Raw genomic sequence first — 14,718 nt, 5'->3', positions numbered from 1 at the left:
GACAATTTACAAAACTTTGATGAAATTTTGTGAAATAAAAGCTTAATTTTGGTAAAATGTAAAGATTTCATGGACCTGATGAGCTACAACATGGCCAGTGGTTGATAGAGGTAGAACCACTGGCAGAAGCAATAAGACAGAATTAACAAATCCAGGGAATAAAAGATGAAAGAGGGGTGAAACATAAAATATCATTGTTTGCCGAAGATCTATTAGTACTTTTAAAAGAACCACTCCAATCAGTGCCAGCTCTACTAGAAAACCTTAAAGAGTACGGGAATATTTCTGGATATACAACTAATGAAAGTAAGTTGGTAGCAATGATGCTATCAGGTGAATGCCCAACACAACTAAAAGAAAAAGTAAAGTTCAAATGGACCAATAGAGGATTTAGATACTTGCATAATTCAAATATAACAACAAGCTCCGCAGCTGAAGCCGCATATGCTGCTGCTACATTAGCTAACACGGATCATGACTACAGTCTCTGATTCTCGTGCTTGCAGTGCAGATGCTGATGTCATACCTTTACTATCATGAACATCTGCTGTGCCATGTTACCTGACTCGCAACATAAAATCTCAGATGACATGGACATTGTCCACCGCCTGGGAATGTATCAGGGAGGCCCAGGACCACCATCATCCGCTTCACGAATAGATCTACAAGAGACTTTATGTGGAAGATGGCAACAAAGAGCGAATATCTCAAGAACAGACTCAGGTTTGCTGAAGATTTAACTGCGGACGACAAAGCAACACGAAACAAGCTGTGGCCCATGATTGAAGCTGCAAAGAAAGAGGGAAGGAAGGTTAATTTTGCAGGTACCCGCGTCATCGTTGAGGGAAAGGAGCAGTGGCGTGCGGTCAGGGGAGGCATCATGGAAAAATAATATATAATATAAAATAATTTATATTGCTATTTTCATATACTATAAAGTATCTATTTATTACTTAGCTTAACCAAATCTGATTAGTTTTTCTTCAAAATCGCTGGATTTTCGCATTTTCCCATTCAAATCCTCAGAAGTGAAGCAGGTGAGGCAGCAGCGAGCTGAGCCTCACCTGGGATTGCTCAACCTCTCACTCACTGCACTGGCCGCCGTTATATGACAGCATGTTCGTCCAAGAGAACTGCCTGCCTCACCGCTGGGGGCGCTCATGATCCCAGATATTGTGACAGCACAACTGCAGAGTAAGACACAGTGAGCTAGCCATGGAGCTAGCCACACAGTAAATAAGTAAAGTACAGCGATATATTTGTTTTCTTCTCTCGTCAACATAAAAGACTGCATTTCTACACTAACAGTTTTCTAAAGTGGATTTTCAGCTGAAGCAGGAGATGATAACTAAAGTTAGACCAACACCGGAGCTGAAGGTTTTACTTCAGGACAGTTTGATTCTCAGACGGAGTAGAAAAGACATGGAGGATAAACTTGGCTTTGGATGAACGGATATTTTATACAGAATTAGCGGCGCATGGATTTCATTGATAGGTAAGAAAGGTAAGACAGCAGCAATAAGATGTTTTTGTTTAGGTTTTTAATTAAATGTGCGTTTTGTGGGCCACAGTTAATGTTTAAATAATTCAGTAAAGTAGAAGCGGTAGCTAATCTACCACCGCAATTATTTATTAATAAAACATTAAGTCTAAAACGTACAACAACAACAAACTAAATGTTCTGTTCTGTGTGCAAAATTCTTGAATGTATTTTTGGTGTTAAATCCTAAAACATGACGTGGCATTGTTGGCAGTTGCTATGGCAACGATACAGAGCAGAAAGTGCTTCCTCTCTCTTTCCCTTTGCTGTGGATCACAGCACCAAATTAATACCTACATTTCTAAGTTTCACTAAGTTAACGCGGCTATGGATGAATGTAAATGATTAGTCTTTTTGCCCCCCAGCGTTGTACGCATGCGCGAAATTTCCATACGTTCAATAACATGGATGGTGTCTACGTCATAAGTCAGAGCCTCACCGCACGTCACTGGGTACGTTTGGAGCAGCCTGATCGCCTCCTTATGGATAAATCCTCTGCTGATGTGACTTCCCATACCTACACTTCAGTCGACTTCCTCTGAGATGTCAACTTGATGATTCACTCTGACAATATACACGTTTCTTTCATTGCTCTGTGTGAACTGATTACCTCACATTGTATTCCATACTCAGTTCCTTTTACTGAGGCCTTCTGAAGACCTCACTTTGAGGTGATTCAATATGCTTGTTACTTTAGTCATGGGGGTGTTAGAAGATAAAGATCAAAAAGAGCAATAGCTATATATTGTTTTTTGTAGCTGTAAAATATGTTGTCTTTTATTTCCCCCCTTATTTTAGAGATTGTTTAACACTAAGTTATAGAATCTTAGTGCTTTCATTTATTAAAGCACTAATAAATGCTTTATTAGTGCTTTAATAAAAGCACTAATAAAGTACTAGAGAAGTACTAGTACTAGTTCTCTAGCACTTCTAGTTCTCTAATTTCCCTACGTTTTGTAGTACTTGTTCTTTGTACTTTTGGTACATTGTCATTTTCTGTTTTTTCTCTTAATGCCAGGGGGTTGAGACAGAATATAAAACGCAAAGCTTTATTTTTATTTGCAAAGCAGCAAAAACCTGATTTTTCTTTTTTCCAGGAGGCACTGTTAAGGATGATGTACAGTTATGAAAAGCTCAATGGGGCAATGACATTTGGTTTTCACATGGCTCAGAATGAGCTGCTAGTACTGATATTATTACTGGTATTACACTCTGAGGGTGATCCCAAAGGTCATTTTTTAATTTTAATTATTGACGTCGGTGAGACTATAATCTTGCTAGTCAATTTATATGGATATCATTTAAAATGTGATAATGATATGTTCCTCACTGCCTTAGAGTCCATTCTCTCACACGTTCTTTCTGTTTATCCAAATGCATTGATAGTGATGGGGGATATTTTAATATCGCTTTGGACAGCCTTAAAGACAGATGGCCTCCTCAAACCTTAACTTCAAGGCTTCTAATCTGATACAATTCATGCTTAAATTTAATCTGGTTGATATTTGGAGGGAGAAAAAAAATCCTGATATAAGTTCATATACGTGGAGCAACAAAGCCTTTACTAATTTATCACATATAGATTTCTGGTTGATTTTCAATTGTTTGGATAGCAATGCTATTAATGTTAATATCCTCACCACTCTTTTATCTGACCACAAAGCAATACTAATGCAAATTTCTGTGAATCCCAATACTCATCCTAGGGGTCTTATTGGAAACTGAACAGCTCCATCCTTAAACATGAGGTGGTTTCTGAAATCGTTCCTTCTTTAATCCAACGCTTCTGGTATAAATCTTTGGTAGAAAGAACATTTTGTAACAACTGGAAACTCCTAAAATTTGAATTGTAGATAATTTTGAGAACATATGCAAGTTGCTAAGACTAAAAGAACAGAAGTGAATGAAATTTCAGAAATAACAATACCCCAAAAAATGCCAGAAAACCTGGCTGAAAATTAACAGAGTCGCCTTATCTGCAAAATAAATTGGATAATATTTTTCAGACTGAAAGCTGAAGGAGCCTTTGTGAGAAGCAGAAAAAGATGGTTAGAGGAACAGAGCAGAATAGCCCGTACTTTTTTCGACTTGAAAAATTCCATGTTAAAATGAACACTATTCAAAAATTAAACATTGATGGAGACATCACAGATGACCATTGAAAAATAGCCAAAAATTGTTCAGAATTTTATACTAAATTATATGAATCAAAATATAATGAAAATTCTACTTGTCATTTTCTGGGTTCTCTAACAGATAATCAAAAAATCTTGTGATGAGCCGATAATAATCCATTTTGCTATTGAAAATCTCAAGTCCAATAAGCCTCATGGTGCGGACGGCCTTACCTCTGAATTCTGTAAAACGTTTTCCGTTTGGAAAACATTTTTTAGCTTGCACCTTTCTTCCATGAACTTTTCCTAGAATGTATAGATAATCCCTCCCTCCTACTCTAACCGCAGGTCTCATAACTCTAATACCAAAACCAAAATAAGATTTACTCTTCATTGACAATTGGAGCCCAATTTGCTTGTTAAATAATGATTAAAAAAATATTTGCACTAATATTTGCTAAAAAGATCAAATCCGTTTTGGATTGCATAACTTCTGACTCAATCTGGAGTCATGAAAAACAGACGTATTTACAATAACATTAGACTAGTATTATTAATAACATTAGACTTGATTTAATTGATTATTCAGATTTATGCACTGATGACAGCTTTAGTCTTTTTCTGGACTTTTATAAGTCTTTTCTAAATTATGTTCGATGACGCCATCGAACATAATTTCATATTTCACGCCTTAGAAAAGTTTGTTTTTGGCTCTTACTTTAGCAGTGCTATCAAAGCAATGTATACAAATGGAAATTGCTCAGTCAGACTACATGGTGGTACTTCACCTGATTTCTTCCTTAAACGAGGAGTCAGGCAAGGATGTCCCATATCGCCTTATCTTTTCCTCCTCTGCACTCAGTTATTCACAGACTCTATTAAACTGAGAAAACTAAAAGGTATCGCAGGGGCTGGTCGAGAAATTAACATTATTAATTTCTCTATTATTATACAACATTATTTCTGAAAAACTCCTCTCAAATATCTTTAGCACTTGATGTGATTAACATTTTCTCTGCTGCATCTGGACTTTGTCTAAATATATAAAAAATGTGAACTACGTGCTCTTAAATACGGCAACATTTCATTTATTTGTGGCATATCTGTAAATGAATCTATTAGTTACCTAGGAATTATCACAAAAAACAGAGATCCAGATGTCTCCTTAATTTTAACCCCATTACTGACAAGACCCAGAAAAACTTGACCCAGTGGCAGAAGCATTTTAATTTATTTGGAAAAACACTATATTAAAAAATCAGTCATTATGAATTCTTATGAAAATGTAATGTTATGGCGCTATATTGTCTCAGTGTTTGTAACCCCCTGGCGGACATTATAAAACAATGTATGCTGACTGTTCTGTATTCTGTATGTCAATAAAGATCTTTTTAAAAAAAAAAATTACCGCTGCTGAGTGTTTCTGGGTTTTTATTGGCTCTTCTGTTTCCTGATAAACATGACGTCACCGCTATAGACAGAGCAGCCAATCAGAGCCCAGAGCAGCAGGTCTCCATGGTAACGACGGATCGTTTGGAGCAGAGCAGCGTCGGGCTGAAGCTGAGAACAAACTGGTTCAACTGGGAGAACTGGAGGAGAAACTGGTGAGTCCGAGCCGCTGATTGGTTCATTGGTTGTTTGTCTGTGTCGCTGCGCGCGCAGCGGCGGCTGCTGCTTCCTGTTCCAGAGATAAACATCAGAGTTTCAGGCCGCCACACCTGGAGGAGACCTTCACAATAAGAGCACGGAACACTGAGGTCAGTTCCTGCTTCTGACCAGCAGGTGGCGCCGTTTGTCCGCCCAGCAGATAAACAGAAACTTTAAATAAGTTCGGATGGTTCTGATCCGGGTTCTGACCTGATGCTTTATCAATGATACAGATATTATTATTGATACTTTATTAATTATTTACATATTCAGTCATAAAAAGGAGAAATTCATTGTTTAATAGTTTAAAACAAATTAAACAAATAATTTATTGTTTCTTGATTGAAAAAAATAAAAAGACAAAATTTCATTCTGTCATGAAAAGACCTGGCTTTATGACAGAACCAGAACATCTGGAGACCAGAACCAGAACCGACCTTCTGGTACCAGAACCAGAACATCTGGTACCAGAACCAGAACATCTGGTACCAGAACCAGAACCGACCCTCTGGTACCAGAACCAGAACCGACCCTCTGCTGTGTGTGGCTGTCAGTCATGGCAGGAACGTCCAGACACGACCGAGCGATGGCCCAGAAGGCCAGGCAGCAGCTGTCGGAATGTTCTGACCCGGTGGAGCGGCTCCGGCTGCAGTGTCTGACCCGCGGCTCGTCTGGGATCAAAGGCCTGGGCAGGTAAGCCCCGCCCACTTCACTCACCTGGTTACAGCTGTTCTGACCGCAGTGGAGCCGGGCCAGGACCGGGTCAGAACCGGGTCTCTGTGGCTCTCGAATGCAGAAACGTCAAAGTTTGGTCGGATCAGAGGAAACATTTCTTCAACTCACCTGGAACCAGAGAGAAGAAACGAGAAAACGACAAGAGAAACATTTAAAACAAATTAATAAAATACATTTATAAACAAGGGCTGCACGGTGGAGAAGTGGTAGAGCTGCTGCCTTGCAGCAAGAAGGTTCTGGGTTCGATTCCTGGTCTTTCTGCATGGAGTCTCCATGTTCTCCCTGTGCATGGTGGGTTTTCTCCAGGTACTCCGGTTTCCTCCCACAGTCCAGAAACATGACTGTCAGGTTAATTGGTCTCTATAAATTATCCCTATGTGTGTGTGTGGATGGTTGTGTGTCTCTGTGTTGCCCTGAGACAGACTGGTGACCTGTCCAGGTGACCTGTCCAGGTGACCCCGCCTCTCGTCCAGAACATTAGCTGGAGAGGCACCAGCAGCTCCTGACCCCTCTGAGGGACAAGGTGTTAGAAAATGGATGGATATTTATAAATATATTTATAAAACATTTCAGGGTTTCCCCCAGTAAACCTGCTCAGCCGGTGGTCGGTCCGCCGTCGGGGCGCCGTGTTTTTGTATTAAAAGAAGTTAAAGGTGACAGGAAATGTAAGAATATCACTCGGTAATTATACGTTACGAGAAAACATCTCCAGTGAAACATTATTTAAACCCACAACTAGTCTTAAAAACAACAAATCAAAATATTACAATTAAAATGAATATCAATTATTTGCACTTCTGTTTAATCCAAATTAAGTTAGCAGCTCCGTCAGGACCCCCAGGGCTTCAGGGGCCCCATAAATGCTAATATTTTAACAGAAATCACAGATATATACATGTAACATTTGTTTATCGAGATGATCAATGCTCTTAAATTTGATTCAATTTCAGCATACATAAATGAAAAGATTTTAAATTGTTTAACATTTATATGTAAGATTTTAAGGATCTGATAGGTTTACTTTGTAAAAGCTCAAAGAACAATATTCATAGGTAGATTGTTTTGTTACCATGGCAACAATCTAACACTGTGAGCCTAATCTTTGAATTTGAGCTGTTTGTTCACAAATACAATTTAGTAAACGGCAATTATAATTTATTGCTTTTTGGTTGGTTAATTAAACTCCTCCCCCTCTCTCAGATTAAATCCAACACATCTGTTAGAGCTGCTGATGGGGCCCCTAAATCAGATTCTGCCCCAGGCCTCATGCAGCCTTGGACCGGCCCTGCAGGATGAGTTAAACCTGCTGCACTGAGCAGAGATGAGCAACAAACGGGAGATTTGATTCAATGCTGCTAATGTGGCTTCAGTAGCTCTTTCATTTCATGTCTGTTGAGTTTTTAATAAGAACCACAGAAACTGTTCTGACTGGTCGAGTTTATGGGACAAATTTCTCAGATCTCTGCGCCGCTGTGCACATTAACTCTCTCTAAGTGGACAAAGCATTTGATACGGTTTGATGCTTTGTATAACCAGAAAAATGAGACTAAAAATAATAATATAAAATCAGCTTGATGCGTTACAGACAGGAGAGCGCGAAAGCTCCTCACCAGGCTGAACCAGCATGATCGGGTTAATGCTAGTTTTTTAACTAATACACCCACCAACCGGGAACACATAGATGGCAGAGTCAGGCGCTGGGCAGCGTGTTGAGATGGAAAAGCCGCATAACATTTTGTTCATAAATATAAATCATTCTCACCGCTCCTTAACGCACCGCTGAAAGAGCGACTACAAGTTATTCCTGCAGTTCACGTAGAGCTGCACAACCAGAGCCAACCAGAGTGGTGTTTAAAGTCCTACCTTGATAAAAAACTCTGGAAAAAATCATAATTCCTCACAGGGATGGATGTAAATATCCATACAGGTCAGCCTGTGTCCAGTTTGAGTGAAAGGAGGCGCGCTGAGGTAAACTTAATCCAGCTGCTGCAGCGCGCAGAGGCCCAGCGGTGTGATCGGTCCGGCTTTAAATGCATAAACTATAAATCTATCTTCTATAAACATATCTTTTAGGAATAAATATGCTCCGCCAGTGAAGCGATTAGAGCAACAGAGACGCTTGCAATCCATCTTATAAAAGAACAAGAAAAGAACAACTTTTTTTTAAATTTATTTTTAATTTTTTTATTATTTTCCTAAAACCATAAACAAGAAAGGCTTAGCCTGGCGGTGGGGCCACTAAAGCATGGCGGCCGCCAGGCCTATAATGCACTCTGGGAAACCCTGCATTTATAACTAGAGTCAAAACTAATAAACTTCATAAAGAAACAAACACTGATCAAAGGTTTTAACGTCTCTGCAGGTTCAGTTCAGTAAAAGCAAAACTGATCCAAAACACCACGAGTACTTTAGTTACTCCAGTAGTACTCTGATTACTCCAGTGTTGCTCCGTATCGTTCAGAGTTCTGTGTGTCTGCAGTAGTCATGCTGTGGGCTGTGCTGACTCGGCGTTGCTGCAGGATGTTGTTGTTTTCATCGTTCTGTTGCTGTCGGTGGTTTCCAGCCGCTGATCTCAGCTCTGTAGTACTCTGTGGTACTCTGAGCTCATTTACTACATCAGATCAGCAGTTTGCGATCGTAGTTTCTCGGTTCGGCTCTAAATGTGTCATCAAGGCTGAGAACTAGAAACCACAGACACATACCGTAACAGTTTTTATACAGATGATAACATAAATAGTATTTTTACTTCCTGTATTTCTGTTCTGTTTGGAGCTCAGTTTTAGTTTTAGTGAGAATCTGGAGATACTTTCATAAATGTAAAAACTTTTAGTTCAGCAGTTTGTAGTCTCCCTATAGATGCTGTGATCAACAGGGAGTTAAACATAAATCCCTGAGGATGAGTCTGTTTGTGGTCATTGATCTGGGGTGGCCAGCAGGGGGCAGTGTTGCTCCAACAGTCTGTTTCCTGTCAGGATCTTCAGGATCATGGACGACAACGAGAACCGCTCTCTGGACTTCAAGGAGTTCCTGAAGGGCCTGAGCGACTACGGGCTGCTGATCGAGAAGGACGAGGCCTCCGCCATGTTCCAACACTTCGACCACGACGGCAGCGGCTCCATCGACTTTGACGAGTTCCTCATCACCCTGAGGGTAAACCAGTACCACCAGTACCACCAGACCTGTCCTGGTCTCACTGGTCTCCTGTCTGGTTCTAATCGTCCGGCTGCTCGATGAAACCCAGTGTCTTTTCTGACCTCGGAACCAACTGGTTCCACTGGTTTAGCATGAACTCGTCCCTCTGTCCTGCAGCCTCCCATGTCCAAGTCCAGGAAGGAGGTGGTGATGGAGGCGTTCAGGAAGCTGGATAAGACCGGAGACGGCGTGATCACCGTGGACGACCTGAGGGGCGTCTACAACGCCAAGTACCACCCAAAGTACCAGAACGGGGAGTGGACCGAGGAGCAGGTGTTCCGGACCTTCCTGGACAGCTTCGACTCTCCGTACGACAAAGACGGGAAGGTACGGGAATGAGTCCGTGGTCCAGAGTCTGACGGGCCTCAGAGAGGCTCTGAAAGGGAAACAAGGCGAAACCAGAAACATGATGTTTGTTCTGGAGCCTCTGGGGGAGCAGACAGGATGAACCGGTCTCATGTATTTATGTTCTGCTTGGTCGTATCGTTCAATGTGTCCAGTTTCAGGGATCCACCGTTTAAAGGGGTCAGAGAAAATGTTGGGTGTTTTAAATCACACAGTTTATTCTCCCAGCATCAGGTGATGTTCTTGGTGCTAGCATTAGCATTAGCATTAGCTATGTCTGCTGGTGGGGATGGCTGTGGGTCTCCTGATCTGTGCTGTATGGTTAGAACAATCCAACATTTAGACCGGAACCAGACAGTTTGGTTCTGATTCGGTTCTGGTAGACGACATCACGCCTCAACAGAACTTTCCTGGATCCAGCAGGACAATCAAGTTCCTCGGTTCCATGTCCAGGTTTTTGTTTTGGTTGTTTTTATTTTTCTACACATTAAGACAGTAAAACCACTCCAGTGGCGCAAAAAGTGGGTATGCAGGGTATGCAACGCATAGGGGCACAGCACCAGAGGGGGCGCCAAAACCCCGTCTGGAGGGGGCGGCGCGCCGATGATATTTTCCCGTACGCCTTACGCTCCTTCACCTCGCACATAACGAGGTAAATGTAGCGAGTTTTACCCTTCACGTATCGTCGCCTCGGGGGGGTGGGGGGGGTGAGCGTCGCTCCTTCACCCTGACGCTCCTTCCCCCGGAGGGGGGGGCGCCGATCTATGTTTTCGCATCCACCTGAATAATGTGTAGTTGCGCCACTGAACCAGTCCCACTGTCCTCCTGTCTATCTCTCCCTCTGTCCTCCTGTCCATCTGTCCCTCTGTCCTCCTGTCCATCTGTCCCTCTGTCCTCCTGGGAGACCCACAGGTCAGGACTTCCTCCAGACCTTTGGGTCTCAGAAACTTTACCTTCCTGTATTTTATCCGTGGTTCAGTCAGTAGGATGATGTCTACTCTGATCTACTCGGGGTTTCTCCAGCTTTCTCTCGGTTTGCCGTCGGTCCGGAGAACGTCGGACAGAACCGATTCTGGACGCACTCCTCTTCCTCACTGACCATCTTCATCCTCTGACCTCCAGGTGAGCAAAGAGGAGTTCCTGAACTACTACAGCGGCGTCAGCGCCTCCATCGACAGCGACGCCTACTTCATCCTGATGATGAGGAACGCCTGGAAGCTCTGACGCCGCGTGAATTATGACACATTTATGATGTTTTACAGTGATCACTGATATAATAATAATAATAATAATGTTATTAATGTTTTACAGTGATCACTATAATAATGTTATTAATGTTTTACAGTGATCACTATAATAATGTTATTAATGTTTTACAGTGATCACTATAATAATGTTATTAATGTTTTACAGTGATCACTGATATCAAATAATTGATTTCCATCTCTAGGATGTGAAACTTTGCTTCATCATTTCAACAGAAACTTTTCATATGAATTTTTTACTTTATTGATCACAATCAATAACTGGTTAACAGCGGTTAAATAAAGGTCCTAGTTCAAACCTGGCAGTATGTACAGAACACTAATACAGACAAAGCGGAGCCATACATTCTGGTCTGGATGCTCGTGACGTTTGGACCGGGTCGGATCTTACAGCAGCGACGTCGACCCGACCCGACCACAATCAGAACAAACAGGTCGCCGTGGCAACAGGAAGTTCCCACTCGGCACGCGATGCGTTTGAGTGCTGCAGGGGAAACGAAACTCTGCAGCAGCGGCCGGTTCTGAGGGTCCGGACGGGTCCAGAACCGGACGGGTCCGGATGGGAGCAGCTTCTAAAGAACGTCTCTGATGTTTCCACAGGTTCCACTGCTGTTAGGAACCAGAACCCAAACAGAACCGGGTCAAACCACAGAACATGTAGAACTCTGAAGGTTCTGGAGGCTGAACATGACTGGCAACCAGCTGGTTTCCATGGAAACGACCTTTACGATCACGTCGACCCAATCTGGGCTGTGATTGGCTTTTGACCCGGTTCTGACCCAAATGATCGGACTGAATGATGATTCCTTGGTTCCTTCAGACGACCTTCAATCTGAACTGAACGGATCAGAACCAGAGGAACCGTTCTGTCTCTTGGTTCTGTTGGGTTTGGATGCTTTGGTTCTTCTGAAGGTTCAGTTCTATCAGAAGGTTCTGGAGCCAGATGAAGGAAGTCCATCAGAACCTTCTGGTTGGTTCTGATTGGGTCTCTGAGTTTCTCTTCTGAGATCAGGAACGCTTGTGAACTTTGGGACCAGAACCTTGAATGAAGAACCTCCAGAACGGGTCAAATGGACCGCCTGGTTCTGGTTCTGCTGCCATGTTCCACCAACAGAACCTTCTGATTTAACTGAGCTTCATGGAGAACCAAAGTCCGTTTGGATCTACAGCAGGACCTGTGAAAACATCAGAATCAGTTTGACCCAAATGTTCAGAACCAGCAGCAGGTCCGGTGTGAGACAGAAACTCTACCAGCATGAAGCCGAAACAACAGGAGAGGATAATAATAGTAATAACAATAATAATGATAGTATTAATGATAATAATGATAGTAACAACGATAATAATGATAGTAATAACGATAATAATGATAGTAATAATGATAATAATGATAGTAATAATGATAATAACATGATATTAAAGCCGGAATAAGAGAATAAATTTGTCGTTTTGTCAGAATCATCTTGTAAATTTTTTCAGTTCCTCCGTTTAAAACATTTTTTTGATCTTTGTGTTAAAATGAGGAACATCTTTATGGGTTTTATAAATAAGTTTTTATCATATCAGCATCAGAAAATCAGTCACAGGATTTAAACTTTGACTAGAAATGAAAACCTGCAGCTGAGCCGTTCACATCTGATAACATTTCAGGTTTTTCTCTTTATTCTGATAATATTATGACTTTATTCCCCAAATTAAATTATTTATTATCCTCATTCAGGCTGTAATATTCGATCAAACTGCTAAAATAAAATCGTTTCCTGAGCCAATCAGGGACAGAGGAGAAGCTGGCCTCTGATTGGCTGCCGTAGACCATGTGACTCGTCCTGTTAGTGTGAATGTGAGCGCTGGGACCAGTAAGAGGAACTGGTTGTTCTCAGGTTCTGGGGGACTGGGGGCTTAGGGTCCAGTCAGGAAGCAGCTACATGAGGTCAAAGGTCAAATACTGAGAGGAGCCCTGAAGAATGAACAAAGATGCCTGAGGAAGGGTCAAAGGTCGTATGAGTCCAGCTTTGGGAGTCAGATGTGAAGGACAGATGAGACGCTGGTCCTCCAGCTGGTGGCGCTGTGCTACTGGCTCTGGTAGAAACTGGACATGGTGACGTAGGCCTCCTCCTGCCCCGGGCCGCCACGCCGGGCCAGAAGGTTCTGGGACTCGTCTTCGCGCCGCAGGACGTCGACGGGGGACGGGGCGCTGCTGGGGACGCTGTCCTCGCCGTCTGAGCAGCTCAGCAGCGCAGAGACCTCCAGCTCCTCTGTGACGGCGCTGGAGGCGCTGCTGGTGGTGCTGTGGGAGGAGCTGGACCTGGATCCAGACTGGGATCCAGATTGGGACCCGGCGGAGGACTGGGATCCAGATTGGGACCCAGCGGCGGACTGGGATCTGGATTGGGACCCGGCGGCGGACCCGGTCCCAATGGGCCTCCTGTGCGGCTCTGCCTCCTCCGCCTGTGGCTTCTCCAGCGGCAGGACTCGCAGGGAGCTGAAGACCTCAGGGTTGAGGTCCAGCAACAGGCCCTGGGGAGCAGCAGATGGTTAGGCGGGTTCTGGTGTGAGCAGAACCTGCTGGTTCAGGAAGTCACCTTGTTCGGTTTGCAGATCTGGACCAGCGCCTGCTTGGGGTGTGGGATGCTGGGCCACATGTAGGACAAGATCCTGAGAGAAACAGGAAGTTAGGAACCAGAGACACACCTGAAGCTCCGGCTGGACATCGAGGCCTACCCCGACTTCCAGACGATGATGATGCTGCACAGAACCACCAGCGCAGAGACGAAGCTCAGGACGGGTCCGGAGACGGTCCACTCCGTCTTATCTGAACTCGGCAGCTTCTCCTCTGAGGAGGGACAGGAAATGATGTCAGTGGCGGCAGCTCAGAGCTCTACGCTGCTGGAGGTCCGATGTTCTCACCAGGCGGCATGTGGAAGGGGAACTCGGGGCTCCAGGTGCTCCAGGTTCCCTGCAGAACGCCGGTAGGGATGGACCGGACTCTGACCTGGTACTCAGAGTCCTGACGGAGGTGCTGCCTGTCGATGTGCAGGAAGTTCTTAGACGTGACGTTCTGGGTCTGCAGGACGAGATCAGCAGGTCAGATCCAGCAGAGGTCAGAGGTCAAACTCTCTGGTAGCGCAGAGGGCCGTACGATGTTGCTGCCGTGGGTCCACAGGTTGAGCTGGAAGATCTGGGTGTTCAGATTCAGGTAGTCTCTGCTGTAGGGGATCTGGAAGTAGATCTCAGCCCGGTTCTTCATCGGATCCATTGTCACGTTGAAAATCCTCGGACTTTTGGGCTTCACTGGAACACGGAGAGGCAGAAAAGAAAGAAATGTTCACAAGTATTCACTGTCAAACTGCTCTCAGTAGGATCAGGGTCGTTTCGTTAAGGTCGGGATTGGTTCGTTAGGGTCGGGATCGGTTTGTTAAGGTCGGGATCGTTCGTTGAGGTCGGGGTCGTTCGTTGAGGTCGAGGTCGTTCGTTGAGATCGGGGTCGGTTCGTTAAGGTTGCGGTTGTTTCGTTAAGGTCGGGGTGGTTTCGCTAAGGTCGGGATTGGTTCGTTAGGGTCGGTTCGTTAAGGTCGGGATTGGTTTGTTAGGGTCGGGATCGGTTTGTTAAGGTCGGGATTGTTCGTTGAGGTCGAGGTCGTTCGTTGAGGTCGGGGTCGGTTCGTTAAGGTTGCGGTTGTTTCATTAAGGTCGGGATCGGTTCGCTAGGGTCGGGATTGGTTGGTTAGGGTCGGAATCGGTTCGTTAAGGTCGGGGTCGTTTCGTTAAGGTCGGGATTGGTTCGTTAAGGTCCTGGTCATTCGCTAAGGTCGGGGTCGTTTTGTTAAGGTCGGGATCGTTCGTTGAGGTCGGGGTCGGTTCGTTAAGGTTGCGGTTGTTT

General features: G+C 43.9%; 2 protein-coding genes across 4 annotated transcripts in view; one reads left to right on the top strand and one right to left on the bottom strand.

Annotated features, from left to right (window-relative positions):
• The first annotated feature begins 5,147 nt into the window (after positions 1–5,147).
• On the top strand, positions 5,148–10,903 carry capslb (calcyphosine-like b). Of its 2 annotated transcripts, none has more exons than XM_008424762.2 (5): positions 5,148–5,258; positions 5,856–5,994; positions 9,009–9,186; positions 9,346–9,555; positions 10,696–10,902. In XM_008424762.2, exons 2-5 carry the CDS (start codon positions 5,858–5,860, stop codon positions 10,795–10,797), a joined length of 627 nt encoding a protein of 208 aa, XP_008422984.1. In that variant the 5' UTR covers positions 5,148–5,258; positions 5,856–5,857; the 3' UTR covers positions 10,798–10,902. The 2 variants fall into 2 exon arrangements, with proteins under 2 accessions (XP_008422984.1, XP_008422985.1); XM_008424763.2 differs by lacking the exon at positions 5,148–5,258 and adding an exon at positions 5,268–5,411 and having other exon boundaries at positions 10,696–10,903.
• A 64-nt stretch (positions 10,904–10,967) lies between these two features.
• The window catches only part of il7r (interleukin 7 receptor), a 9,981-nt gene continuing 6,230 nt past the window's right edge, over positions 10,968–14,718 (bottom strand). For both annotated transcript variants that reach the window (XM_017307763.1, XM_008424764.2), the window contains exons 4-8: positions 13,978–14,129; positions 13,746–13,902; positions 13,560–13,671; positions 13,421–13,493; positions 10,968–13,355 (exon numbers count right to left, since the gene is read on the bottom strand). In XM_017307763.1, coding sequence (XP_017163252.1) covers positions 12,909–13,355; positions 13,421–13,493; positions 13,560–13,671; positions 13,746–13,902; positions 13,978–14,129 — 941 coding nt within the window. In that variant the 3' untranslated portion in view covers positions 10,968–12,908. The remainder of the gene's footprint in view (positions 13,356–13,420; positions 13,494–13,559; positions 13,672–13,745; positions 13,903–13,977; positions 14,130–14,718) is intronic.

This window comes from Poecilia reticulata, linkage group LG12 (assembly GCF_000633615.1).
Source record: "Poecilia reticulata strain Guanapo linkage group LG12, Guppy_female_1.0+MT, whole genome shotgun sequence".
NCBI classification, from domain to species: Eukaryota; Metazoa; Chordata; class Actinopteri; order Cyprinodontiformes; family Poeciliidae; genus Poecilia; species Poecilia reticulata.
Note: the sequence above shows the minus strand (reverse complement) of the source record. Positions and strands in the feature narration are given on the sequence as shown.